Raw genomic sequence first — 28,000 nt, forward strand, 5'->3', positions numbered from 1 at the left:
ACGAGTAAAACCATATTTTAAATCTTTTTTTTAATATATCTCACATTTGATTTATTTACAAAAGACAGTGGCTTTGTGACATAAAACTATGTTTTGTAAAATCAACATGAGAAACAAATGTGTACCAGAAGCGTAAACGTACAGAACACACACATAGATAAATAACATCGGGGAGGTTGTTCCTCTTTGCACATTGTCTCTCTGCAAACAATAACAGATCACGATGTCTGCACCTCGGCATGACCGGCTGTGTTTTATTGGTGTTACCCCGAGTTGTTCCGAGGGGACGGGGGGGGGGGTTACAGTATTGCCTCCACATTGGCTTTAATGACATCAGTGCGTCTATCGGTAGATTTGGAATGTGTTGCTTTATTAACTATTAAATGTTTTTCCAGCAGCGGAAACCATTAACGTGAACATCTCCAGGCATTCTGTGAATACACTACGGGCCACGACGACAGACTAATGCAGATATACTTTGATATATACCTGTGAATTCGTATGACACACAATGTCTGCAAACAGTTTGGCACAAATGTAAAGGCTGAGCATGAGTTTCCCCCAGAACACATTGAATAAATAAATAAAATATCTACAAAGTCACAGACATAAAGGCTGATAGATCCTCTTATTTGCTGAATGGTTACTTTATACAGCACTTTACAGAACAGCTACAGGCACAAACTGAAAGAATGGAAATAAAACTTTGAATTCAAATGAAGGGGAAGACAGTAACTCCTTAAATCCTAACGTTTCTGCACCTTTCCCACTAAATCAAGCTTTCGAACTTTAGTTTTTATACTTTCTTGATATTCGGGGCGACGACACAAGCGTGAGTGTGCACGTCAAACTCAGTACATGAACTATACTCCACTAATACGAAACAATAAGAACAGAGAAGAACAGAGAACTGAGTTAAAAACATCACATTTAAAATAACAGAGGAGCCTCTTTTTGTTCTTTTTCTTGACGCAGGCTGTTGAAACCTTATACTTAGCTTATAGGATCGGCTCACTGTACGCATCTCAACACAAACACCTCATGCTTTTCAGTTTCATTCAGTCACATTTGACTTCCCTTTTGAGAACATATCATCCCAGAACTGCTCCCTTGACTTTTATCTAAAAATGACACATTGCTCATTTTTTAAACGCTATCCTGAAGGACAGGAAATGTAACTTAGACCTGATCAAAACAAACTCTCCGACACACATGCTTCACCAAATAACACTTCAGAAAACCTTCTCTTCGCTCACTTGCTGTTGTTTCCCTCTTTATATTTAGTTTATTCCAAAATGAGACAAATTAACTGGTGAAATGAGAGTAAAATTAACTCGTTTTGACATTTCAACTAAACACTAGGGCGGGGATATGTGTGAATAACAGTGTTACCCTCCATTTTTAATCTTCATTGACCTTTAACCTCTCAGTTATTACCTCCGTATTTCATACTAGAGTAGCTCTGCAGTCCCTGAGCACCGACCTTCATTGCACATAAACATTTTTCAATACTCCCTTTATAACTAAATAAAGCTATCAAAGCATTTCATACTTACTACGACCTTACATCCCCACATACCGTATAACTCACCATTAAAACTCGATGCCTCGTTCATTGCTAGTGAAACATCCTGAGGTGCTTCCCTACACGTGAAACGATGAATACTGAGGCTGCCAGACAGTCAACAACGAGACATGGCTCATTATTGTGTTTGTAGTCGCCCCTCGGTTTTCTTTTTTTAATCGCACAGCCCTTTTGTTTGCAAGGGTGGCTCACAGAGCGCAGTAGCAGCAGTACAGTATGTGACTCAGCGAGTGTGTTTACTTGCACGCAGTATTCTGGACACCAGCTTTAATCCTGGTTATGGTCTGAGATTATCATATAATCTGCTCATGTTGTTCTTTATGATACAAGTTACAGTTCAGTGTATTTAGTGTTAGAGATTATCAATACCACTCTTATGGCTGTAAGTATATATGAAATTATAGCCAGTTAGCTTAGCATAAAGACTGGAAACAGGGAGAAAGAGCTAGCCTGGCTATATCTCATCTGTTTAATCTGTAAAAACTTCAATTTACTTAAACTGTAAAGACTAAAGGAAGTCACTGCTCGTCCAAGAAGTAGTCCAGCATGTAGACTAAAACTTTGCAGATTATAACATGTTGATTAGTGAGCTTTAGAGGTGCTGGTAGGTGGATTAGCTGTTTCTCCTGTGTCCAGTCTTTATGCTAAGCTAAGCGAAATGGTTGCTGGTGGAAGCTTCATATTTAGCATAAAGATATCTTCTTCCTCTTGGTAAGAAAGCAAACGAGCCGAGCGCAGTGACTTCCTGGAGTCACCTTAATGATGACGGAACTACATTTCCCCAGAGCCAGGCTGGCCGTCTCCGACTACTTCCAGTATTCATGCTAAGCTAACCATCTTCCTGGCTCTAGCTTCATATTCGATGTGATATCGATCTCGTGAATAAGTGCATTTCCCGAAATCTCTCTGGGGCATATCCAGAACTCTGCTTTTTCAAACTTTTTTTTAATAAACGTCAGAGTACGGATGTGCAAGTAAACAAACTCAGCCTGAATTCTGAGGCGAGACATTTCTGACACCCCAGCTGTCATCAAAAACCCCACAGAGAGCTGCCATAGCATGTACAGTACCTACACCCAGACATGAGTGCAATTTCATGCATAAATGATTTAACAAAATAAAAATAAATACTAACGCTAATCATAGAAAATCAATAACAGGGAACATGTTGTCACCGTCATGTGTTCCCGTGGTCATGTGTTTCCAGTATCTTATGTACAGAATGAGCTGCTGCGATGGAACAGTTGGGGGAGAAAGCACAGCAAGCCATTCCTTAGCAGTCATGAGAGAAATCATTAATTAATTACAGCAGTTTTTGTTTACAGGACAACATACACACTCGCTAATTAGACACATCTTGCTACCTGCAAGGTGTAAAGAGACGTTCATTTTTTTTTTTCACATAGTGAAATCCTGTTAGATTACAGCATGCATTACTCTACGTGCTAATGCCAGGGCTTGTTGTTGTTGTTGTTGTTGTTGTTGTTGTTGTTGTTGTCCTTACAGGGTGGAATAGTGGTCGCTTCTCCTCAGTGCTTCTGTACTCTCAATGTTCCTGGACACACACGCAGAAGAGCACATTTAGAGCTGCTGACAGTCTGCGCAGTGGGAATTAATTTGCAAAAATAAAAAAATAAAAAAGTGTAAATGACTTTGTGGCGATGTGTCATGGCGACGTGCTACTTTGGAGGGAGGTGTGTGGCAGAAGCTCATTATAAAGAGCCAAACAAGTGTTTCACAGATCCTTTTATTTCATCATCTTGAGATCATGAGTTAATTATCCCCTTAATTCTGGATGTCATTTTCTCAACCTGCTGTTTTCCAAGATACAACAACATCATGATGACGCGTTAATTATCTCGTTATCGTGACGGTATTTATTTATTTTCTTGATAATTGGACGATTAACACGTTCATTTCTGAATAAACAGTTAACTAGAGACACCTGCTGTTGCTGTGTCTCGGGACTCTCAATGAAATCGTTGTATATGCATAATATTTATTCATTATAATTCCTACTAGGAAGGAAATACTGCGTGTTTATGTTTGTGCCTTTATCACAAAGGGTTGTGTTTTCGAGTGTAGGATTAAATAGTGAGATTATGGCTCTGAAGAATAAAAATAGGAATCTATTAGCATGTACTGAGACTTACCTCTGTCCCCACCGTTCCTCATGTTTGTCTCCTCTTCCACTCCCACGTCATCCACTTAAATAAAACAAAAGGTTTTTAGTCACTATGTAAAAAGACAGACATGCAGAGAAAGATATTTCAGTAATGACATGTTAACAAAACAGTTTTAAAGGGAACGTAATCCAGATGATTAAAGCGTGAAACATGTGGTGGAGACGAACCTGAGTGGAGCTCTTTCACCAGTGACGACATTGTGTTTGTGATCGAGTCAGCGGCAACCAATAGATCGTTCCGAAGATTTCTAGGTACACCTGGGAAACGGAGATTTTAAAATCTAATTAAACACACGTGCGGTTTCTAGTCTCGTAGTTTAGTTGTGTGAAAGTGCAGAATCAGAAGAAGTGCTTATCCTGGTGGAAGAATTATTCAGATCCTTTAGAGGAGAAATACTATAATCTAAAAACACTGAAATAATTAGAATGAAAAGTCCTGAATTAAAAAGTTATCAGCAAATTAAAAGTACTCCTTTTACAGTGTGAAACTATTATAGAATATTATATCATTCCACTTTATCACTAATGAATACAGCATATTGTTTTAGACGCTATGTAAACTACTGGGCTGTCGGTCCACAAGGTTTCGCCCTAGGAGGTTGAAGTGTGTGTGTGTGTGTGTGTGTGTGTGTGTGTGTGTGTAGAGTAACTATAAGCGTCAAAGTGACATAACATGGAAATACTCAAGTAAAGTACAAGTATGTCAAAGCTGTACTGAAGTACTCGAGGTGGTAGTCACTGCATCATCGTGGGAAGTAACATGTTGTTTTTCTGAATGAGGTCTTTAAAGAGTTTCGTCCACATCTTAGAAAACTTCTCCTTTCAGGTGTTGGTGCACACTCACCGTGAGCAAAGGCCTCGAGCACGTCCCCTCCCACCCCTGCCAGGCAGTCCTGTGGGGTGTGAGTCGGGGTGGACCCAGCAGAGGTGGAGCGTATGGGCATGGGCATGGAGCAGCCCGCCCCGTGACTGGGGGAGGAATGAGGAGAGCCTCCGGACTGGGACTGCAACATAAAAAAACACCCGTGATTGTTACTGTGTCATCACAAAAAACATGTAACCTTCAGAATTTAGCAATAGCGAAATTTGGGAAATAAGTCAGATGAGAAGATGGAAACCACGCTTTGTGGAACTTTGTCGCTTTTACACGAAAGAAAGAACATTTTAAAATGGTACAGTTGTTTCCCCTGTGTCCAGGCTTTATGCTAAGCTACGCTAATTAAGCTTCACACTTAAGGTACAGACACTTTCGGCCAGAAATCAAGTCATCCCACAATACATATCGTTGCCTCGACACATGTTTATGAGTTGGCCGCAATCTTGATTTGAATCGGCAAAAGGAAGAGATATACAATGACGAGCTGACCAATGTTAGCAGGCATCTCTTTGCTGGTGCGGAGTTAGCAGATAACAGGACAGTCTTCCATCTGCAAGCCTTTAGTGAATCGGGGCTTCTGATAGAGAGATAACATCCAATCAATCAAACAAAGCCAATTGTGGAGCAACTGCAGGTCAATGCAAGACGCCGTGTTGCAATCACAGATTGCAGCTTTGGGCTGAGATGACCTTTGTGCTTTCGAAAAGTGACTTTTATTAAAAACAAACACAGACACAGATGTGGCCAGAATAACGTTATCCTTATAGGGAGAACAAAGGAAAACCATGGCAAGAAAACCTTCTGGAAATCCGATACTGGCTGACTATACTCTGGGTGTCTATCGTGCACCTTTACTGCATCGAGGGGGTAATGAAACCCATGTGTGGGAGAGCGACTGCGGCCTGTGCTGAGACGAGAGCGATATCTCACAGAGAAAGGATCACTGTGTGTCTGTGGGACTAGTGCAGGCCCAGGTCGATGGCTCGGAGCCAGGCAGCAGATGGCCGGCCAGGCTGACGGGAGGTTGTTAGTGCCGATGAAAGGAGCAGGTCCCTGACATTTTCCTTGGGAGGAAAAACGCAGTTCTCTCAACTTGTTTGGACCTGAGGAAACTGATTTCAAAGATTGTGTTGCAGTCTGTAGTCTTCGCTCCTCTACGGTGGAGTAGCCTGGATAACTGTCTCAGTAGTAACTCAGTTAGATAGTGGAATCCTATTATCTTCCCTAACATCCATCTTTAAACATCTTTGTGAAGGGGGGGGGGGGGGGGAGTGTAGCAGCATTAAACTAAGTGCTGAGACTAGAGCCAGGTATTGAGCCTTATTGCAAACTGAATTAAGGGCAACTTACAGCCTGCTTCTGCTCCTCATCCTATCAGCCAGCAAAGGTAAGCAGTGAGAGAGAGTGAGAGCAACAGAATTAAAGCAGCGGTAGAAGAAGAAGAGGAAGAAGAAGAAAGGGATTTTTCCATGCACCATACGGCTATTTAACATAACTTATGATCACCGCAATGTCTTGGTTTTAAAGAAATAAACATTGTAAAATGTCATTTAATCAAACATGCCACCAAGCTTTAAAACCCAATCACTTAAATTATATTAGCACTGACAAACCCTGTTAAATGCTAATTTAATTTAGGGCAATAGCTTAGTGTTTACGCACAATCCTGCAGCAGGATACTAATACTGATTTAAAGGCCTTTTTACTACACCTTATAGAAACAGGTGATCGTCTTACCTTTAGCAGCCTCATGAGTCCCTCCAGCTGCACCATCAGCTCCCGTCTGCTCTCCTGCAGGGCCGACATGCGCCTCTCCAGCTCGTCCTTCCTGTGTCTGCACAACGACAGAGTTTGACATGAACACACAAGGGAGGATGTGCTACCTGACGGTAATAAAACACAATGCACAGGTAGACGTCATACTCTTCTGTAACAAAGCTGTGGACTATGATCCTTTTGATGCTCAGCTTCACAGTGTACAAAGTTTTCATTCATCGCTGGCCTCCAGGTCATTTATAGTTGACACCGCCTGGAAGTATCTGTCTTTTATGTGCGGATTCTGGCTCATTATCACCCTCTGCTGTTCATATGGAGTAACTGCACTCCTCACAACCATCTGCAGACTGTGAACACCTGCTCTGCTCTGCATCCCTGGGCCAACCAGCCAGACACCGTGATGAAATATTACTACTTTATAATATCCTGGTCTGAAACCTGCAACACAAACAGGCTCGCTGAAGAGTGGTGGAAGAAATGTATCCTCCAGTGATTCACAGTTGTATTGCTGTGTTTTAAATCAACAACATATCATTATATTCTTGTACAAACCACAAACCAAAGAGTGAAAAAGTGTAATTCAACTTCATAGTTCTGCTATAACTGCGTATAATGAACCCGCAGCAAAGGGCAGCCAATAATGAATGTTATAAAACATTAAACGAATATAAAATGTAAATCTCTGTCTGTTGACCATAAACCTGACTGCTGATGAGTTATTGAGGGCAGGCCGGACAAACAAAGAGTCATCCTGCGCTGCGAGTCTCTTCCAAGAACTGAACCCAGGGGTCTCAGCGTCCTGCCAGCATGACAAATGCCCACGCTGCTGCCCGTGAATTCAGAAACACCCTCCTGAATTAGCAGGACATTATTTCTCCTTGAAGAATGAGTCCAGCCTGCATCAGCACAACAGCCCTGCAGTGGTTTTACAGCTTGATTTCCTTAATATATGACTCTGTTCTCCCTGTCGTTGGGCCGAAGATGCTCTTATAAGAGGTGTGTTGGTGCGTGAGCGTGCACGATACCTGAGGAGCCGCAGTTCAGTCAGAAGTGTCGGGTTCTGCTGAGCTTTTTCTGGGGTCGGCTGAGAGGCCTGCTCGTGCTCCAAACGCAGCCGCTGGATCTCCTGCAGGATCTCCCTGAGAGAGTTAATCAATCAGTTAACTAAACAGCAGTGGGGGGGGGAAGAATGTTACTTAAGTAAGAGTACATGAGCAGTGTCCGCTAAATGTATTAGGAGACATGGAGGTCAAGTGTGTGTGAGGACACATGCGCGTACGTGGTCGCAGCCATTGCGAATTTGCAACTTGTGCTTTCATAGTGTTTCACTATATACAATATATGTTATGTTATATCGATCTTCTCCTCTAACTCCTGATTGTATTTGTTGCAATGCATCATGTTTTATTAGCTTACAGTCAGAATCTGCAAAGTATGTCAGATAAATGCAGTAAAACATACTATATATATATATATATATATATATATATATATATATATATATATATATATATAATATAAAGGTTTGAATAGTAATTGTACCTGTTTTTGTTCTCCAGCTCTGCAATCAGCTGTCTCTGTTGCTTGTTGGCATCGAAGTTGAAGCCCAGATCTGTTGGAGGACATTGTTGCTGAAAAGCAGAATGAGCGTAGAATGGCATTAACAATGACGGGAGAACAAACATTTAATTTATTCGCTAACTTTAGTTATCTCTCTATAGTAGTTTTTATTGGCAGTGGCGGAGTCCGCCATTATCTAATCGATATCAGCTGTTACTGTTCACTCTCTGTATTTATCTCCGAGGTCATCACTGACCACGATCACCAAAAATGTGTCTACATAACAAGATTTCTTTCATTTAAAACTTATGGAACAAGTAAAACTGTTGAGAAGTAAGAGCAGAGAATTACCCAATGTGAAAGTGTGAGAAGTCTTCACACAGCAGCTTCAACATCTGACACTGAGGCTTCACTGGGGACAGTTTTGGAATTTTAATTTGACATTTTTCTTTCATTTTGGTGCATATGGTGTTAATATTGGCTTCAAATGTTGGAAAGTTCAACCTCGGTTGCCAAAATACAGACGCTCAGACCCTTAAAGTCCCCATTAAAACCATGCTTTCTAATATATCAGGCTTTCAATCTGCTGCACTGGCTTCAAAGTTTTACTATTTTTGCATTTTGTAAACCATTAAAGGGATTTAAAGGGTTAAAACTAACATTATTCTACAGTACTTATGGCAGTTTGTTTTCATGGGTTAAGTTCTCCGGCCACAAGGAAGCGGCCAACAATAACCTGTCAAAGCATTAGATGTGAAATGTGAGCAGACTGAACCACCACGGGCCGTACTGCGAGACACTCACTGTGGAGTTTCCCGCCTCGGCTGCCAGGCGGGCAGCGTAGCGAGCGATGAGGCGGTGCTCTTCATCTAGCCGGCTGGGACTCTCCAAGACACTGCCCAAATATAGACAGAGAAATACATCACACACACACACACACACACACACACACACACACACACAGCGACACTGATGTGAAAAGCTCTTATATAAGTAGAAGGGGAAGTTTGTAGAGTCAAAGTGACGATATAAAACTTTATAATTGAGGTGACCTTAATGTACGACACCTAGCTTTGATAATTGGTCGTGACAGAGAGCCGAGCGGGATGAGAGAGAACGCAGCAGGACAAACGCATTTGCGTCTGTGCCAATGGCCGTTCTGGTCATTTCATCAGTGACTGGAAATGTCAAATAAGGCGTGAGGCTTTAAATGATCATGGGCGTGGCATATGGTGTGGACAGATGACCGGACATATGCTGTCCCTTCTCGGCAGGCGGTCGGCAATGGAGAGTGAAGGAGAGCTGAAAATGGTGCTGGGCTCCATCTACCTCTGACTGGAGAGTGAGCGATGATTAAGGTCATTAAACCCGATCTGGCTTCAAAGCCGCTTCATCAACAACCACAGTCCCTGCAGCTTACCCCCCCCCCCCCCCCTCCCACCCCCGGCCCTAAACACGCTGCAAACCAGCCTTTTAATGCACATTTCTAATAAAATCTTATCTTTCCTCAAAGCAGAGTTAAAAAAAGAAAGAAGAAGAAGCTGCCTGCGTGATGAGATAATTTTAGATGATATCTTAAAATACTCTGCGGATCATTCGACTTGTTTCAACATGATGTCACCTGACTCAGAAAACACTCAGTTGGTCTCCACTGTGGAGAAACGTCTTATAAAATGGGAAACTTTCTAAATAATTTACAGCCTCATCCTCAAACTAAAGCAAAGACACGAGCCCGAGGTTTCCTGTTAGAGTAAAGTAATACATTAACGCACATCCAGGGAGCTGCTCGGCGTTGGCTCGGGGTCTTCTGGATCTCTGGGCTGTCGCTATAGAAGCTGCTCCTTCGGGGAGCTTCCTGGCACCACCTGACGGTCTGTGCCAGGTTTTGGACAAAGATTCATGAACCGCCTTCAAGCGCTCCTGAACTGGCAGCTTTCCCGGATACTTTTATTCTGGTGTCACGTTTGAAGATACCCGCAAACACAAAACCTCAGACACCGCTGCTCCTAGAGATTATGCTTTTTAAAACGCTGCGTTCTGATCGACCCGACGGCACTTTAACTGAAGGGCAAAACTTTTAGAGGCCAGAGAATTAGTTGAACATCTGGAGGGATGACGATGCATCGTGTTCCTGATCGTCCCTGCAGAATTCATGGTGGATGTTTCAACGGCAATGTTTCTTTCACGAAATCATGACCCGGTTCCTCAAGATAATCCACAGACTTTGTTGTGAGCACCTTCATGCGGGAACTATTTTCTTACTGCCGTATCACTGCACATAAGGAAGCGTGCACCTACTCATGGACGAGTGACAAAGGATGTAAACATTAATGGCGTCGTCCTCGGCTGAGCGGTAAAGTTAGCTCTCTCAGGTGAGCTCAGGTGAGCCTCTCATCCATGAGTGGGCGGATGTAGTTCAGTAGAAAGAAAGTAGTTCCTACATGGAACTGCTCACAACAAGGTCTGTGTATTATCTTGAACACCCGGGTCATGATTTCTTGAAAGAAACATTGCTGCTGAGTTTTCACAAGAAAAGCACCACATAGTGCCATTATCTTGTAGAGAAGGGAGATATATATATATATATATATATATATATATATATATATATATATATATATATATATATATATATTATATTATATAATATATATATATATATATATATATATATATATATATATATATATACACACAACTCTGGATTAAAACTCATCAAGCTCAAGATGGCATTTTCTTTTTTTTATCTTCTGTCGCTGTGGTTCTGCATGACTAACAGGTAATAAATTGCGGTTCGCCCTTGGAGGACGAGCTAGTGCGGAGCAATTGTCTGTGAGAGAGAGAGAGAGAGAGAGAGAGAGAGAGAGAGAGAGAGAGAGAGAGAGAGAGAGAGAGAGAGAGAGAGAGAGACAGACAGAGAGAGAGAGAGACAGAGAGAGACAGAGAGAGAGAGAGAGACAGACAGACAGAGAGAGAGACAGAGAGAGAGACAGAGAGAGACAGAGAGAGAGAGAGAGAGAGCGAGAGAGAGAGAGAGAGAGAGAGAGAGAGAGAGAGAGAGAGAGAGAGAGAGAGAGTGTGGAGGGAGAGAGCAGATGCCAAGTCAGCAGAGCAGACAGTATCAGAGAACAGACAGTGATGGAGGCTGGGAGCACAACACCCACAATTTCTCAAACAAAGTGCATTCAGTTTCAACTCTGCACTGACACACACACACACACACACACACACACACACACATTGTTTTCTGAATCTGAAAGAAATGCTGCTGCTCTTCAGTTTGGGGCTCTTGGGACTGAGGCACAAGGAGCTTTGCATTATTCTGCAGCAGCATCTTTGACTCATAAGCCATGTGCCGGGTAATTATAATAATAGATTAATATTCACCAAACCAAATGTGACACAGTGAGAGGCTGGCGGCCGTCTGTCCTGTGCAACTAAAGTGAAGCCTGCTGGTTCAGCACCTTATCTACCGGTATCCACACTGACTCTCAACACAACCTATTTTGGAGGCGTCACGGTGGCTTAATGCGCAATTTCTGCCCTAAATATGGCAGCTTTGTAGTTGTTATGCCCCCCCCCAAAGGCAACAGCATCCTGAGTGCATGACATCTTCCCGAAGCAGCTCTGACTCGCGGAGCAAAATGTCAAGACAAAGGTTATCGAGCTTCTTCATTACTGCCCCAGTGAAGGAAACCCCGGCTTTGCTCTTGTACATGCTGCGACACGTGATGTCTTCCGCTGACCTCCACGGGTCTGGATGCAAGCCATCGTTTAGCGCCTCGGGTGTCCCTATCTTGTCAGCTTCCTTCAAACCCGCTCTAATCTTGATACTGTCAGCCCTCTGAGACAAGACTGCACAAAATGTTCATCTCCGCAGGAAACTTAATCTAACATCGATTGTTAGCGTCTCATTTTTTTGAAACGCAGGCAGGAAATCTTCCAGCAAGGTTAGTTAATTACACTCGCAATGTAACAGAGAGAAGTAAGGGAATATGGACACTTCTTACAGAGTGCATGCTGCCCTTCAGCTGCCTGGGTCCTGGGTGTAGTATGTGCGATAGCCCGGCTCAGAAGAGCAAAGGTGAGGGGGAAAAAAGAGCGTTCTTCATGGACGCTCTTTCTGAATTCTCCACCAAAGTCTTTGTCTGGATTTCGATCAAACACCGGATGCTAAACAGGGTTGATGTGCACAACTCTGTTCTTTCTGCACACCAGACAGCGACGTCTCGTCTCTTCTAATGTGCCGTGGGAAGTCCTGAGTCCCTAACTGTCCCATCTTGCAAACATAAATTGCCGGAAAGATGTGCGAGAGGGATACTGTAAACAAAAGGGGGGAAATTCTCCCAGCACTGACTTGCAGGACAGAGTGCAGATACATCAAAGCTGCTCTCCGTTATAATTCATAACCACGATGGTTCATTACGACTGTGAGTAAATAATAATGGCGCTGGCCTTTAACTGAGAGGCCAATTAGGCTGCTTTCACGCCCTCGCCTGCTTCCTGCTTACATGATAAGGCTCCAGTTCTATCAGAATCTGTTTGTCAAATCAAGCCTTTAAGTAGGGGGTGCTCACATATTCTTCATGACAGCGTAACAAATCTTCCTCTAAAAATACACTCACGAGGGCCACGCTGCTCGGATGCAAAAATGTATGTCAAGTGTGAGGGAACAAATAACTTTGTGTTTCCACTGATCAGAGAGAACTATTCTGAGCAAGTGAAGTCTGTGGCATTTAAATAACTTCGTGTTGCATGTGTGTAACTTAAAGTGACATGTTGTCATCTATCAAGACTGCATCAGGTAATTCTGTGGAATAATCAGAAGAACATCTTGAAGAAGGACGTTAGGCCTCGGTGCTTACCTTTTGGTAGGAGTAGGCGCCCCAGAGGACATGAGCATTGTGTCGTTCATGTTGTCGGCCGCTGGTTTCGGCTGACTAAAAGACAAGATTAGAGGTCTGTGAGTCTACTCTGCAGAGGCCTGTGGTGCTTGTCACCGGGGAATGGAGGAGAGATGGAGTAGAGCGCATTTGCATTTTATTAGTAATCATGAATCAGCGATCCTGACTTCAATTTAATCCAACTGTACAAAAGAGGGTAAAACGGGAGACAGGGGGGGGAACATTATAATACTGAAGGTGCTGCACATGTTGTACACGAGTGAACTTAAAAATGGAGCAAAAATAATTCCATTGAAATGTTTTTAGGGCTATTAGCTTCAACCTCATTAACATGAAGAAGAACAACAGCAGCAGACAAGGAAACTAATTCAACTGGAAGTCTGTGAAAAAGTAGCAAAGGTGACATTGTGGGAGGTAAACAAAGAGATGGGGTCCATCTGGCCGGATGAGCCCGAACCCCTCGGACCACAGAGGCTCATTATCGGACCAGAAATATCACTCTGCACATCTCAGGTGCTCTGCGCTTCACACTTCACCCGCCACAGAAAGAAACAGTCGATTTCCATCTCTCTGTAGTTGCATCTCTCTGTAGTTGCATCTCTCTGTAGTTGCATCTCTCTGTAGTCGTCAGCCGGGCTGTGTTGTAACTGTTTTATTTAAAGCGCTCATTATCACATAAAAAGGCACTCGACAGCTTTGTGTCCTGTTATGCTTATTTGTCCAATCAGCAATTTTGGCCAAAATCAAACTATTTATATCCACATTGTGCAGAATACTGTTAATCAGCACAAGACACTGAGCGTGTGTGTGTGTGTGTGTGTGTGTGTGTGTGTGTGTCTGCTCCGGTGCCACGATCTACCTCAACAGCTCTTCTTCTCTCTATATTACTAAAAAATAAGAGCTTAAATAAGAATCATTTCTGCATCGCTACTTGTATTCAAATAAGCGTGTTAGTAGTTCACAAACCACAGTACATTGTTCCCGGCATTGATGTGGAGGCTCGTGGGGGTTTAGCTTGTTCTTTTTCAACACACATTGCAATTATTCATCGGTTCATACATTAACATTTCTCTCAGGACTAGCCGAACACATTCAAAACAATCCTAAATAAATAACTTATATATTATACTAGAACACAATCCTGCTAAATGTGTATGTTTCAAGCAATAATATAAAAGTGTCACTACTCAAACCTGCACATGCTGCCTTCTGCTCTCTAAACAAAGAGTAAATGTTTACCTTTAGTTTAACTCTCATTACGTTACAATAATCCAGCCTGACGGTGCCGACACGAGAGGACACACGGGGCAGCACACTTACCTCTGTGAGGAGACAAAGCACCTGCCCGGCTGGCAAAATACATCCGACTGCTGCTGTTGCCAGATGCCTAATCTGCCCTCAACTGAGCGAGCGAGCATCTCAATGTACTACACTGCTGCTGTCTCCAAGGAAACTCAGCGGTCACATGACTTCATGACGCTGGTCTCTCTCTCTCTCTCTCTCTCTCTCTCTCTCTCTCTCTCCGCTCTGACTCTGTATTTTCACTTCTCTCTCTAACACATGAATACACACTGGAAATTAGGGAAATGCCATTTGCTCAAAATACCTCAATTGCAACTTCTAAAAAAAGCACAAATCTACTCTCAGCCCTTGAGGAGAAAAACTGCAGTCTGTACTATAATTGCATTTACATATCTGAACTCTTCCTCTTACCTTCAGCGAGTTACATAAGTTAAAGCTCTTCACAGCTATGCTTCTATAAATAATCAGTCCTTCCCAAGCACGCCAATATAACTCCTGTGGAAGTGTGGGGCGCATTAAAAAAAGAAGCTTCTTCTTACGTAAAAGTATTTCATTTTCCTCTAACAGGCGTCCTAACTTATTCACATCAGCGTCTGCGTCCACGTGGTTCACTGTCCGAAGGAACGCTGATTAAAGAAGAAGTCTCGTAATTCAGCCGGTGCCTCAGAGGTCAAACGGGACTGAGTTGACACAACATTTAGGCACTAAGAGATCAAAGTCTGCAATGCGCTAAGCCTCGTGCTACCTGCGTGCAGGGAATGACAATGTGCCACCCTTTCCTTGCACTTGGCAGGGTTACAAGGGGAAATTAAACTTCATGCACGCACGTTCACCTTATTTCTGACAAACGACGGATGCATGGCTGCCTTCGATCGCCCTCAGCCGGCTAAAAATAAAACGCAAACATGAAGCATCCTCTCCTGTTTCCCCGGCCATACAAACACCAACGGATCCCTCCCACAGAAAAGTGAATTACATGCATGTTCTCTCCTCTTTCATGACATTGATGGAATTTGACTGAGAGAGTTGTGAAATATTAAACATGGCACTGAGAGTTTGACACTTTGGTGTGTGTTCCACATTAATGCAGAGCGCGCGGTAAGATTTTCAACTCAATTCTGGTGCTTAAAGTCTTTTGGCAGAAGCGGAAGTCTGAAGGTAAGAAGCCGTGTCACAGATTTAAAGTTCCTGAGACAAACGGAGCACCCTGAAGCTATAACTCCTCTCCAAAAACACACCCGCAAGAATCCGGCTGACAGTTTGAGTGGAGGGAAAAACTCACAGCTCAGCTCGCTGTTAGTCTTTTTCTCTCGGATGCTAGTAAATATTTCAAAAACTGTATCAGAATAAATACAGTTTGTCTGGAGACAAAGGGGAGGGGTTGGACGACTGGGAGACTTGTGTCCGTTTCGTTTTGGGAGTTTTGATCAAGCCTGACGCTCTACCCTGATTCTGCCATTATTACTCACTCACAGCCGCTTCGTCAGCCTCACACACACACACACACACACACACACACACACACACACACACACTGGGAGACCACGCTGATGGATGTCTCCTGGTTCACAACATGAAATGACACCTCTTCACAGACAACGTTCATCAGGATTGGCAACGAGCTGCAGCTCTAGTTTGAGAACAGCAACATCACATTTGTCTCTCTGTTCTGGATCATCAATAAAATGAAGTCAATGCAGAATAAATCGGGAGTCTTGGCAGTTTTTCTGTGACTAATTATCAGAGGGATCCAGTTTGAGGGAAGATTTTCTGTAGCCAGCAGCGGAATCATCATGGGAATGGTAGGCGGACAATTACTGTATTATTCACCCAAAATGTCTCTGAAATCGACCGTTAACAAGTGTGAAGTGTTCCATTAGTGCCAGCTCTTCCTTGTGGCTCGTGGCTACAGAGAGTAAGAAGTAAGATTTACAATTGGCACGTTGGATTTAGAGGAAGAGTTCAACTTTTTGTGAATTAAACTCATTTGTATTCTTGCACAGAGTTAGATGACGCGATGAATAGAGCGCTGCAGGGACGACGTGTGTTTTATGTGCAGGCACAGGACGTTAAAATCTCTTAAACTTGTGTTAACTACCAGCCTTATTTCAGGCATCTAACCAAAAACCCATTCAAAAAAACCCCATTGAATTTGAGATGAGGGAAACGGAAATAGTAAAAGATACTCACACATTTCCACGTTTTCGGACTGATTCCTGCAGCACTCTCATATCTGGTCATTAAGTATGAATCTACAGCCAGCAGCCAGTTAGCTTAGCTTAGCATAAAGACTGGAAACTGGTTGTATCTGAAGGTAACACAATCCACCTGCCAATACCTAAAACAAGTTATGTGTGTGGATTAAACAAGATATAAAATGTTAATTAATGAGCTTTACAGGTGCTGGTGGGAGGATTGTGTTACTTCAGGGCAGAGCCACGTTTCCAGTCTTTATGCTAAGCTAAGCTAATTGTATCCTGGCTGTGGCTTCATATTTAAAATGCTACTACTACTACTTTATGAGAGACATACAGAGTAGTATCAATCATTTCATCCATTAAATGTTATAAGATGAGAGGCTCTACTTCATCACCACACACAAATAAAAACATAAATGTGTCTGGAACCACATAAAGATATTTTTCAATCATCACAGACGGGTAGAATACCGTCCCTGCATCAGACAATAGAGACAGAGAGACATACAAACAAGTCTCAGGGGTCAACTGTCAAATCCATTATCCTAAAGGTCAGTGAACACACACAGACGGTGTCGCCAACCTTGAGAGGCGAGAGCATGAGAATGCACACTGTCCATTAAAGGAGAGCATAACAACAAGAAGTTCCTGGAATCAGCAAGTACTTTAGTTTTCTGCAGAAAGTGGAAGGCTACTGAGTAACTTGAATATAATTATGGGTTGCTGCTGTTGTTTATCATTATTATACAGTTTAAAGTAATTGGCTGATATAATAGTTTGAAATTGGTGTTTTAATTGTCTTAGCTGGAAATGTCAAGTGCCCAGACTGAGTGTGGGGAAAAGGAAAACGCGCATGCTCAAAGACTTTGGTAATGAAGGCAGATGGCACCAATATGATGCCACCTGTTACCCAGCTGCAGTTTGATTGGCTGTTTGCCTCGTGCTGCTGTTGTCATGAGCTCGTAGTTATCAGAGGTAGTTCTTTTAAAGAAGCTATAGTAACTGCAGTCACCATGAAAGATGATTATCTTCTATCTCGCCACGATTTTCCACATGGAAACGTCTCACATGGGAAATGTAAACCGCCGGTTTAATCTTTAACGATACTGTCATGATCTTGGTTTCCTGTTTTATTTTGTAAAGTTCATTCCCCTTGTGTCATGTCTAACTGTACTTCCTGTCCGTGTGTTTTCCCTCCCCTTGTGATTGTTGATTTGATCCTCCTGTGTCCATTCACCCTGCCCTTGTGTCCTTGCCTTTCTCCCCCAGGTGTGTCTCGTTCCCTTCATTAGTTTCTGTGTGTATATATCCCTGTCTGTCTCATTGTTCCTTGTCCAATTGTCATGTTACACCCATGTTTCCCGGTGCTACGTGGTGCTACGTGGTGCTACGTGGTGCTACGTGGTGCTACGTGGTGCTACGTGGTGCTACGTGGTGCTACGTGGTGCTACGTGGTGCTACGTGGTGCTACGTGGTGCTACGTGGTGCTACGTGGTGCTACGTGGTGCTACGTGGTGCTACTACGGCGTGTCTTCCCTGGTTTGTGTTTTCAGATTTTCTTGTTACCTTGTTTTATTTTGTAAGCTTTGTTAAATAAAGTTATCTTTTTTTGTTAAAATCGTCATGCGTTCTGCATTTGGTCCTCACCTTTTCCGTGGCGTGACATATACATTGTATTAAATTAGCTTATCATATGTTTTTGATGTAAATCAGAGTAGTAGTAAAAAATATATACAATGTGCTATAAAATGGAAAAAAATCAAAATTGTACCTGCATACAGTACTTGAGTAGATGTACTTAGTCACTTTCCACCGCTGCAAATAACTAATTCATCTTTGTACAATATGAAATACTCAAGCAGGACCCTCCAGGTCATGGACAAATCAATAAAAGGCCCCCGTGCTATAAAATTCAATACAACCAACAGCTCCAACTGAGCAGAACTCAATATTCTCGCTGCCGCCGTCATCTGAAATAATCAACATCATAAAAAAAATGAAGTTACGGATTACTGCTTGCTGGGGGAAGTGGAGAGACGTAATCCAAACTAGTTTAAGCCACAAATGTTATTTTAATCAATATTAATCTACTTGTGTGATGTAATTTCATGCTACACAGCCTATACCGCGCAGGCTAATCCCATCGCATCATCTCGCAGCTGGAGGGAAACATGCAGGGCGACAGTTGGTTCTCCCAATGGGATGTAAATTTATGCAAAAATGCACAAGTTTGGGCACAATGCAGAAAAATCCTTCCGCCAGTGGGCAGAGGCTTGATGTGAGAGCTGATTCAGAGATGATGGTTTCTATCACGCAGTCAAACATGTTGATGCTTTTTACGTTGTGTATTTTCTTGGCATTCACTGAGCTCATAATGTAGCTCACTATCAATTACTCACTGACACTTGCCAGAAGCAAAACCATATACAGACAGCTTAGACGTATGGTCGTGACTGGAATATGAAGCAGGATGTTGTTATGAAATGCGCCGTGAGGAATGTTGAAAGTAAGTTGAGAGATTTCCTGTGATCCTATTAATGCCATGAACAAGCAAAATCACGTTTAAAACATTATTAGATTTTCTTTTTGTCTTGGCGGACGCCCAAAGCGTCAGAGTTTAGGTGTGAGGACGATGAGGCAGATATGATGTGACCTTAGCGAGGTGGACTTCTGTAGATGTATCTCAGCGGGGGATTGATTATGGTTTTTCATCTGAAATGTAAATGAGTGTGCGGGGTTTAAGACAGCAGCAGGATATAATGCATTTCCTGTAATGACTTCCAGGAGCCTCAAAGCCTCGAGTGTGAGATTTATACCATCGTCCCCGTTTCAGTGCCAACAGACTGATGAGGACTGTTAGCGGCAGCTGCGGATGACCCTGCGTAGTATATCACCATTTCCACATTAGCAAATAATCATGGGCTCGACATCTCAGCGAGATCGCTCTCTATCGGTCTCGCAGTGACAGCGAAATGGAAAGACGGAGACAGTTACATGACACGAACAGACCTGTAGATCATGAGCGCACAGGGTCGTGCAGTTAATCAACAAATCAGTCCTCATTAATAAGACCACTAGTGGTAACAAATGCTTTGGGAATGGCACTTACACAGTGTGGGTGAGCTCCGGTGGTCTCTCGGCCTGCTCGGGGAACACGGGGTGCGGCGGCTCTCCGATGGGGACGCAGCCGAGAGATTTACTGATGGCGTGGCTCAGCTTCTTGGCCGGAGACTTCTGTGAGGAGGGCGGGACAAACAGAGTATCCGTCACCTTGTTGTGTGGAGGAATTTACATAACTAGGTCAACCGTTTGTTTACTGTGCAGAAAGCGTGGATCAGCGTTCAGTCAGAGCTGCAGCGAGTCGCTCTCTGCATGTCACATGGACAACTGAGGACAGCATGTTGTGTGCTAGTGAACAAATACTGTGTTTAATCACCTGTTCAGGACGCTATTTACGTAACTCTGATGTGACATGAATGCAGTTTAACCATTATTGATAGATGATACTGTAACTACACTTATATATACAGTATATTGTAAAACCTTCTCTTTCCTGGCAGGGTAGTAAAGTCTCTGAAACGTTGTGTCATTTAACACTTAATTGAAAAACTAATGAATGTACTTTAGATTCTTAAGGCAGGATGATCAGTTCCATCATTTAGAAGAAAAACTAAGCAGCTGTTTAACGACATTTACACTTATAATACGGACGTACGCAAGAAAAGGTGAAGAGCAGCCACAACGAAGAGAAACGGCGGCGGATCAGAACTGAGAGAAACTGGAAAGATGCTGCCAAATGCCAAAACCAAACATCACAGAAGGTTTCACCGGGAAACAATGTTTCATATTCTACACCAATTTGTCACAAAAGTAGGAAATCCTCCAGAACAGATTCATCCACCCAACCTTCATGATAAACATCTCCCATGTGTTGTGTTTCATGCACTCAGGCTTGTTATTTGAGCCTCGAGTCATTTTCTTCTACGCAAAAAGCGAGTGGGATGGGAATTGGATTCGGGATCCGGCGCCTATGACTTCCCTTGTTTGGATTTATAACATAATGATACAGCTTTGGGGGGGGTTGGGGGGGGGGGGGGGGATTCAATCAGTACAACTTCATTTGCCAAAATGAGTAAAACCCCATAAAATCCCTCTTGGATCGCTTCGACAGAGCGGGACACGCAGACGGCTGGAACGACGTGAAGGTAACATGGAGAGGGGCTTTGTCTTACCCAGGATGAGTGCTCCTTCATCTGGTGCTGGTTGCTATGGGGACCATTGGCATGGCCGCGCCAGAAGCAGCTCTGGCAGAGCTGGTAGCCGTGGCACTGTTGGCACCGATACCGGAAACCCATCATGCTCTCGCTCCGGCAATAGGAACATTCCACCGGATGGAAGACTGAGCGGGAAAAAACCACAACAGAGACGTTTGTGTTGCGTCAGAGCGGAGACGTCTTTACTCACAGCGTTACTATCACACATCTGACGTCTATGTTAAGATTGGGATGCACTGAGAATAAAAAGGGAAATGTAACTAATATGATATATCAATGTAGAAAACAAAAAGCAGCTGAGATGTTCAAACGTATAAAGTCCAATGTGGATGTACAGTGTGAATATAAATAGATCTCACCATTTTCAACATTAGCAAGTCGGTGCATGAGCGGTAGCCATACGAGGCATTGAGGGGGAGGGTCTGCCATCAACACATCCAAAAACGTGTTCAGCATAATCTTCTTCTGGATACAAACACACACACACATGTATTAAACAACACGTGTAACTTATTGGATTGAGAAGAAGGTAGTGAGGAAGGAGAGGACGGGCTGTTCAAGTATCCTCCTCATACCTGCTGAGGGAAGCACGTCCGCACCGAATGCTCAGTATAACCAAAAGAAGGACCCTCGAACACGGCTGTGGGGAGTTTCAGCACCTCCCGGAGAAACTGATCAAACTTTGCAAACATCATGACTCCATTCGAGTCCGAGATCTGTGAGAAGATATCTGAGAGACAATTGCAAATAGTGCAAAACATAGCAATATTAAAAAATATTATTGATCCACTGTCTGAATACTGAAGCAATTTAATTCTGCATACATGTTCCAACAGCGCCTCCGTGTGTTACATTTGAGCAACTACACGAAGGTAGCCATGACATCACAATTCAGAAACATCAAGCTAATTAGAAAATGCAGCCGGTTCACGTTCATAGTGCTTAGAAATGTACTTACAGCGAAGTTTGTCCACAATTTTCCCTCCACACATTGTTGACAGCATGGCTTTCATTGAGAAAACGGTCAGCTTCCCGTGGCTTTCACTGCAAGTAGACAGAAAACAGAAAAGTTGAATTCATAAGCAGTAAAACTCACTTTTGTTCAACTCAACACACCTCACTCCGACTGCATGACCAGTAGATGTTGGTTAAGTATGTATGATGCACATAAAAGTGCCACTTTGAAACATGTCAGTTGCATCCAACAGTAAGAAATCCTGAACTGCTGAAAGCCTTGAGTCACAGATGAACGCAGTATATTCAGCTCATTATCAGGCGTCCTCAAGACCCCTAAAATCTTTTCAACTTGCCAAGAGAGACCAGCTCTTTCACTTCACATTCATTTAGCGCTGGCTTCCGAGCAGCGGTAACGGAGTACATGAAAGCTCTTCTGCCTAATTCAGTTTGGACCTCAGGGACCGATAGCGAAACTGCTTCCTGCGATCGCAGACAGTCATTTCCACAAAGTTTCCCAGAGATACGGCAGCATGAATAATAATGGACAGGACCGGAGCGACCTTACAGATAAAAGTAAAGCGATTGAATGGGTCGATGAATAGACGGACATCAACTTGAGCACACGAGGTGCAACAATGAGAGTTTTACAGTCAATACTACGCACTGTATTTGTGTATGTGTGTTTGTTCCTCCGTTTGTGGGCTTATTTATATGATTTCTGAGGCCTAGAAACTGTCTGTATGGGTTGTTTGTACAATAAAGTCAGGCCCATTGAGAACACTACACTTCTGGGACACAATTTATATCATAGGTCTGTCATTTTTCGACATCTTTCCATTTTAATTTGTGTCATTTCGTACTAATTAAAGTGAAAACTGAGAATGTTCTGTGACGAGGGGCTGCAGATGAATCCATCAATTTACAAAACTTCAGAAAATAGTGAAATATGCCCATGACAACTTATACTAAGGTGACGCCTTGAGATGTTTTACTTTACTTTAGTGCAGAGCAATACATCCTCACACTGAAGAGGCTAGAAGTACTGATGATTTTTTCAAATGTGGTTAATTAGTTGTAAGAAAGTTCCTTGAACTGCTCACAGTTTAATCACTACATAATGTATAAAATGTTTCTTTTTAGTGTCATAAAGTTGAATCACTTTGCTTTGATGGACCATGACAACCTTGAACTAGCTGACTGTCAAACAGCGCATTCTTTCAACAGATTAAATAGCAGCCAAGTAAATACTTCAAGTTCAACACCCTTCCTGTAATGTTTGGTTATTTGTGTGTGAGTTTATTGTCATGTCCATACAGTATGTTTCAGTGTCATTTGAGCAGGTTTTTCATGTTAAAGATTAAAGCCAGACGTTCTAACTTTTCTGAGCAGCAGCCAGAGAATAATGGCAGATTGAAAAACCCACAACAAGATACCGAACATACCAGACCAAGTGAGAGTGTAGTGGCAAAACAACTTGTGTACTGACTCACGCATAGGTCAGTTTTACCTCAAGACTCCCACAAGGGGTTAATATTTGACCAGATTTGCTTTAAATGTTTAATTTTTCCTTGTGAAATAATATAAAACATCCTTCTTTAGACCTCTTGATATTATTTTAAATTGCTCACAACTTGTAGACGTATGCAACTAGTGACAAAGGCTCACACGTGCACATAGGTTTGTTGGGAACCCCTGCTCCACCACTCTCCTCTCATGCGCTCCTGCGCCCCGTACCTGTCGTAGGTGGCCACCATGAAGTTGAGCAGCAGCCCGATGGACTGCTCCACGTTGATCTGGTGGGTGGTGGGCAGCCGCTTGTTGAGCTGGTAGTAGATGGAAGACAGGATCGTCTCCAGCCGCGACACATTGATCTCAGCGTTGTGGTCCAACGTGTTGAGCCCGTTGTCACGAAAGGCTTCGATCATGTTCCAGACATCCACCAGATGAACTGTGAGGGGAGGACAAGCACACTGGGATCAGACTGTGACTGTATTCATGTCGGAACAAAAGCTTCTATTGGCTGCACAGCGTTGAAACTTACGGTTGCATCTCTTTTGCACAAAGCGGAGTTTGCATGCGGTCCTGTAAGTCGACAGTCGGATGACGTCGAAGTTTTGAGCTCCTGCAAACAGCGTAAAGAAAAACAAATCAGATCTGCAGATTAATTCTACGTCTCTGCAGTTTAATGAAATAAAAGTCTTTCCAAATACAAATCACGCTTACACGATTTAAACACTATCACTGCCTGTGTGTGGGAGGAATTAAACCGTACGTGTGAAGCACCACATATCTCCTGCGCAACTTGGAGTCCGTCAGAGAATTACATGATCCGCTGCTGACTATGAATAGTGAAAAGAGATTTCTCTCAGTCGACTCCACTCACTCATTTCCATGAAGAGCTGCCTCTTCTCCACCATGGCCTTGCCTCGTTTACTGCCTTCCTCGATCATCCTGTGGCACATCAAACAGCAGAGCGTGCAATGCTTACTGTTCAGACGGCAGCTTGTTCATAACACAGCTCTCCTCATCGTGCAGAATCAACCAGAAAGCATGCAAGGGAAGATGATGTAGAGCTGTATCATTAGTGCAATTGGAGGAAAATGTTTCAGACTTATAATTCTGACGACTAAACATGAATGATTAGTTAAATATCCTAAATTAACATCGTTTAAGTATAAAGATGCGCGTGGCGTGTGGTCAGCTGGTACATCTTTATTATTCACCCTGTACATCAGGGACAGTGCTAGTCATCACTGCAGATATGCTCTTCACTGTAAAACACAAAGATTATATGACTCTGGTTTGGTTTTGCAAGATGATGAAGTTGTAGGGATACAAATGAAATGTTTTCTTTTAGGGCTCCTCCACCAGACTCTACAAGCTGCTCTAAATATGTCACTTTGTTTCACTTAATTCCTTGTTAGGTAAACCAAGAGATAAGTTATTAAATGTAAAAGGTCACCGACTGTATCGTGGGTTCAGTTCAACAGTATGTAGCTGCTTATTGGCAGCTAAGGAAATTGAATGTTGTGACTTTTATTTAAAGGAATAGTTCAACAATTTAGGGAATACACGTATTGTTAACTCTTGTGTATAAGAGTGAGATGAGAAGATCACTCTCATAGGTTTGCTGTATGAAACTACAGACAGCAGCTGATTCATTAAACAGCCTGGCCTACCAACACCTCTAAAGCTCGATAAATAACAGATCATGTGCTTGATTATTATTGATTATTCCTTGGCCAGGCTAATTGTGTGCCAAACTAAGCTCACCAGAAAGAAAGAAAATAACAATTCCTTTAAAGTGTTCTGAAAATCTGTATTTGACCTTAAAATCAGCTGCACAAAGATGATAAAAAGAAGATTACTTCATAGTGCTGCCGTCTAGAAATGAGTCTTTCCTACAAAGACTTTCATCTGCAGGATGCAGGTATCATAACGCCTGATGGAGGAACACAAAGGATACTCGTCTCCTTCAAACAAAAGACTCTGTTGAACAATTTAAACTTTAACTTTTGTTCTGACGCTGGAGTTTTCAAAGAGGATTCATTGTTCCTGTTTGTTTCAGCACAGTGCTCTGTACTGGAAGACACCATCTGTGTTCTTATGAAATGAAGATATTCAATAGTAGTATCACTTATTAGTGGCATACATTTGTAGTATAATGCATTAGATACAATTTCAGATTGTAATATTTACCTGTTTCTGGCTGAATGTCAAACACAGTGAAGCCCTAAACGTCGACCCTGTGAAGGAAACACATGACGAGTTAGTGAAGGTGTCTTTTCCACTTGATATCTGTTGCTATGAGAGAAAAGATGTTCCTCGCTGACTAAATGTAGTCGTCTCTTGAATGAGTAATTAACACTTCCTCTCTCTTTCTCCTTCAAGGACTTCATTAACTCTCATTTTGTGCTTTTGTTTCCCCTCTCTCTCTTCCTGTAGAGATATCGATGAGCTGGCAGGGGAACACTCCAGCGCCCTGTGCAAATGATAATTCTCCATGACATCCCGCTCACAGTGACTGCATCCTGTGGGCTAATGACACCGACTGAGAGCTGCAAAGGAGGAAGCACTTAATGATGACGGACTCAGAGCACATCACAGCTGGCCAATGAGTGAGAAGCGCTGGGACGGTCTTGGACCAAGAGCCTCGAACACGCCTGGATCACATGCACGTTCAAGGGGGGTGCGTTCGCTGACCAGGGGGCGTTCAGATGACCAGCAGAGCGAAGAAACCAAGGTCCCCGAGGAAGTGCACACACGCTCTCTTTTCTCTGTGCTTGTTTAAGAGACTCGTCTCCTCACGGTGATCTCTCTCTACACTGTTGTGACACATCTTCTTTCCACTCACTAACTTGCTACTTACTACTTACTACAAGCACCAGCATCCACTGAAATGCTTTTTTTATTTAAAACAATAAGTATTATGATCAGGGTTAACAACTAATGATGCCTTTTAGGGATTAAGTCTATGAAATGTCAACAAAGAGTTTCATAACTAGAGCTCCAACAGTATTATTTTATTATCTATATCAAGAGAAAACTAATCAGCAACTGTTTTGATACTTGATTAATCCTATTAGTCATTAAGCAAACATGCCAAACATTTGCTAGTTGCAGAATGAAATGCTTTTTCTGTGTCATATATGAGAGTACATTGAAGATGTTTGGGCTTTGGATCGGTGCCCGGACAAAGCAAGACATTTGAAGACGTCACCTTGGGCTCCAGGAAGTTATATCGGGCATTGTTCACTATTTTCTGACATTTTAAAGGACAAAACAATTCATTGAAAATAGCCGTTAGTTGCTGCCGTACCCATCCATCACCATCTCCCAGAGCTCAAGGTGACATCTTTAAGTGTTTCTGAGCAACAATCCAAAACCCAAAAGATATTGACTTGAGGATGATGAAGGTTTTGGGATGTTTGCTTGAAGAATGACTTAAATTATAAATTGTTGTGCAACTGATCAACTAATTGACTGATATGTTTGCACTTCAAGACAGCAATAAAGCACTTTGTGCTAAATGAAACAACAATGTTACAGCTCTGGAACAATCGTATGGCTCTTTGTAGCTCAGTGGGGAAATCATGTGAGTAATTTAGGATTAATGCTTCACTTTGGCCACTTAAAAACACGTCACGTCAGCCTAATTACATATTAATAGCGTCCTAAATGTGGCAACACACACTGTATGTTAACGTGGAATATGTCAGAGGAGCACTGCTGTACTTTGGGGGAAAGGAAAGAAATCATTTGCTATGCAGTGGGAGACCCAACAGACACATGTCAGCAGAATAACACAATGCTTCATTGTAAATATTCAGCCTATGAAGTAACTGCAGAAATCCATGAGTAGGCAACGCAGGCCTCGCATTGGCAGGCAATGTTTGGGGGGGAAATGTAAGCAGTGCATGACAGCAAATGAATGAGTTTAATGCAGGAGTTGCTCGTTTCAGGTTAGATAAGGAAACGGAGACAAGTTCTTAATAATTCATGGACAGAATGAACCAGCAGAGCACATTCACAGGCACAGACTGTGTGATAAAGCTCTGGACTGTGGGGCTTTTCAGTCCACTCATTTGCACATAAATAATCTTTAGCGCATAATAATTTGGCTGTCAGCTATTTTTTGATACAGTAAGAATGTGTGGTTGTCATTACAGGCCCGTAAAGGTGCATTTTACTGTAACCGCACCTTCAGCTTCGAGGTAATGACAACATCCTTTGACGCGAGTCAACATAAGGACTGGGTTACTGCAGTACCTCCCTTCCGCTGATATCATCCACTTCTACAAGCCTCATTTCTCACAGTGAGCAATCCTGCAACACTTAAAATCCACTTCCGAAGCGATGGCAGAGCACACACGCAGCCATATTGCTGATTTAACTGCCTATTTACCTTATTTCCGCAATGGGAATGGTGTGTCGTGATGCCCATACATTTTTTTTTTTTTTTTTTTTGGAAAACAAACAATGGCAATCCTGCATCTTTTCAATTCTCACTGGTGTCTCGACAGCTTAATAAGAGGCATAGAGGGGAGCTGGCCTTTACCGGAGGAAAATCACGCAGGTTGCGTTTAGAGCATCATCATCATCATCATCATCGGCATCAGATGTGGAGGATAAGTGGTCCAGGGTGAATAAGGAGGATATTTCCTCCGTGATTCACAGCCGCACATCTCACCTTTGATGAATCCACGCCGACGTTACAGCTGTCCGAGCGATGAGAGGCGGCTCGGATGATCCATCTTCATATTTCAGCCTCCTCTCGCGTCTCATTCGGCTTCAATCTGGGGAACTGCGGTTGTAGCCGCGCATAGAAATGTACAAGCGCCCCGCTCCGCTCGGCATCATCAGCGATCCAGCGGCAGAGGAC

General features: G+C 42.8%; 1 protein-coding gene across 6 annotated transcripts; it reads right to left on the bottom strand.

Moving 5' to 3' along the window:
- Positions 1-11: 11 nt before the first annotated feature.
- dtnbb (dystrobrevin, beta b) lies at positions 12-28,000 on the bottom strand. Of its 6 annotated transcripts, none has more exons than XM_029460457.1 (20): positions 27,809-28,000; positions 25,318-25,364; positions 24,002-24,069; positions 23,660-23,740; positions 23,353-23,566; positions 21,620-21,705; positions 21,237-21,391; positions 21,021-21,126; positions 20,620-20,786; positions 19,497-19,621; positions 12,849-12,923; positions 8,788-8,878; positions 7,966-8,054; positions 7,449-7,562; positions 6,385-6,481; positions 5,998-6,018; positions 4,615-4,774; positions 3,939-4,028; positions 3,739-3,792; positions 12-3,140 (listed from the first exon to the last, which is right to left on the bottom strand). In XM_029460457.1, exons 3-20 carry the CDS (start codon positions 24,066-24,068, stop codon positions 3,115-3,117), a joined length of 1,818 nt encoding a protein of 605 aa, XP_029316317.1. In that variant the 5' UTR covers position 24,069; positions 25,318-25,364; positions 27,809-28,000; the 3' UTR covers positions 12-3,114. The 6 variants fall into 6 exon arrangements, with proteins under 6 accessions (XP_029316317.1, XP_029316315.1, XP_029316314.1 ...); XM_029460455.1 differs by having other exon boundaries at positions 21,021-21,123; positions 24,002-24,138; XM_029460454.1 differs by having other exon boundaries at positions 24,002-24,138.

The sequence above is a fragment of the Cottoperca gobio genome, chromosome 22 (genome assembly GCF_900634415.1).
Source record: "Cottoperca gobio chromosome 22, fCotGob3.1, whole genome shotgun sequence".
Classification (NCBI taxonomy): domain Eukaryota; kingdom Metazoa; phylum Chordata; class Actinopteri; order Perciformes; family Bovichtidae; genus Cottoperca; species Cottoperca gobio.

Bases quoted from the DNA above. Each gene is read 5' to 3' on its own strand.
- dtnbb (XM_029460454.1), bottom strand. From the start codon at position 24,080: ATGTGCCACAGGATGATCGAGGAAGGCAGTAAACGAGGCAAGGCCATG. The intron at 20,787-21,020 runs GTGAGATCTATT...TTTCCCGCTCAG, and splicing joins ACTTGCTAATGTTGAAAATG to TCTTCCATCCGGTGGAATGT. The intron at 3,141-3,738 runs GTAAGTCTCAGT...GTGTGTGTCCAG, and splicing joins GAGGAACGGTGGGGACAGAG to GAACATTGAGAGTACAGAAG.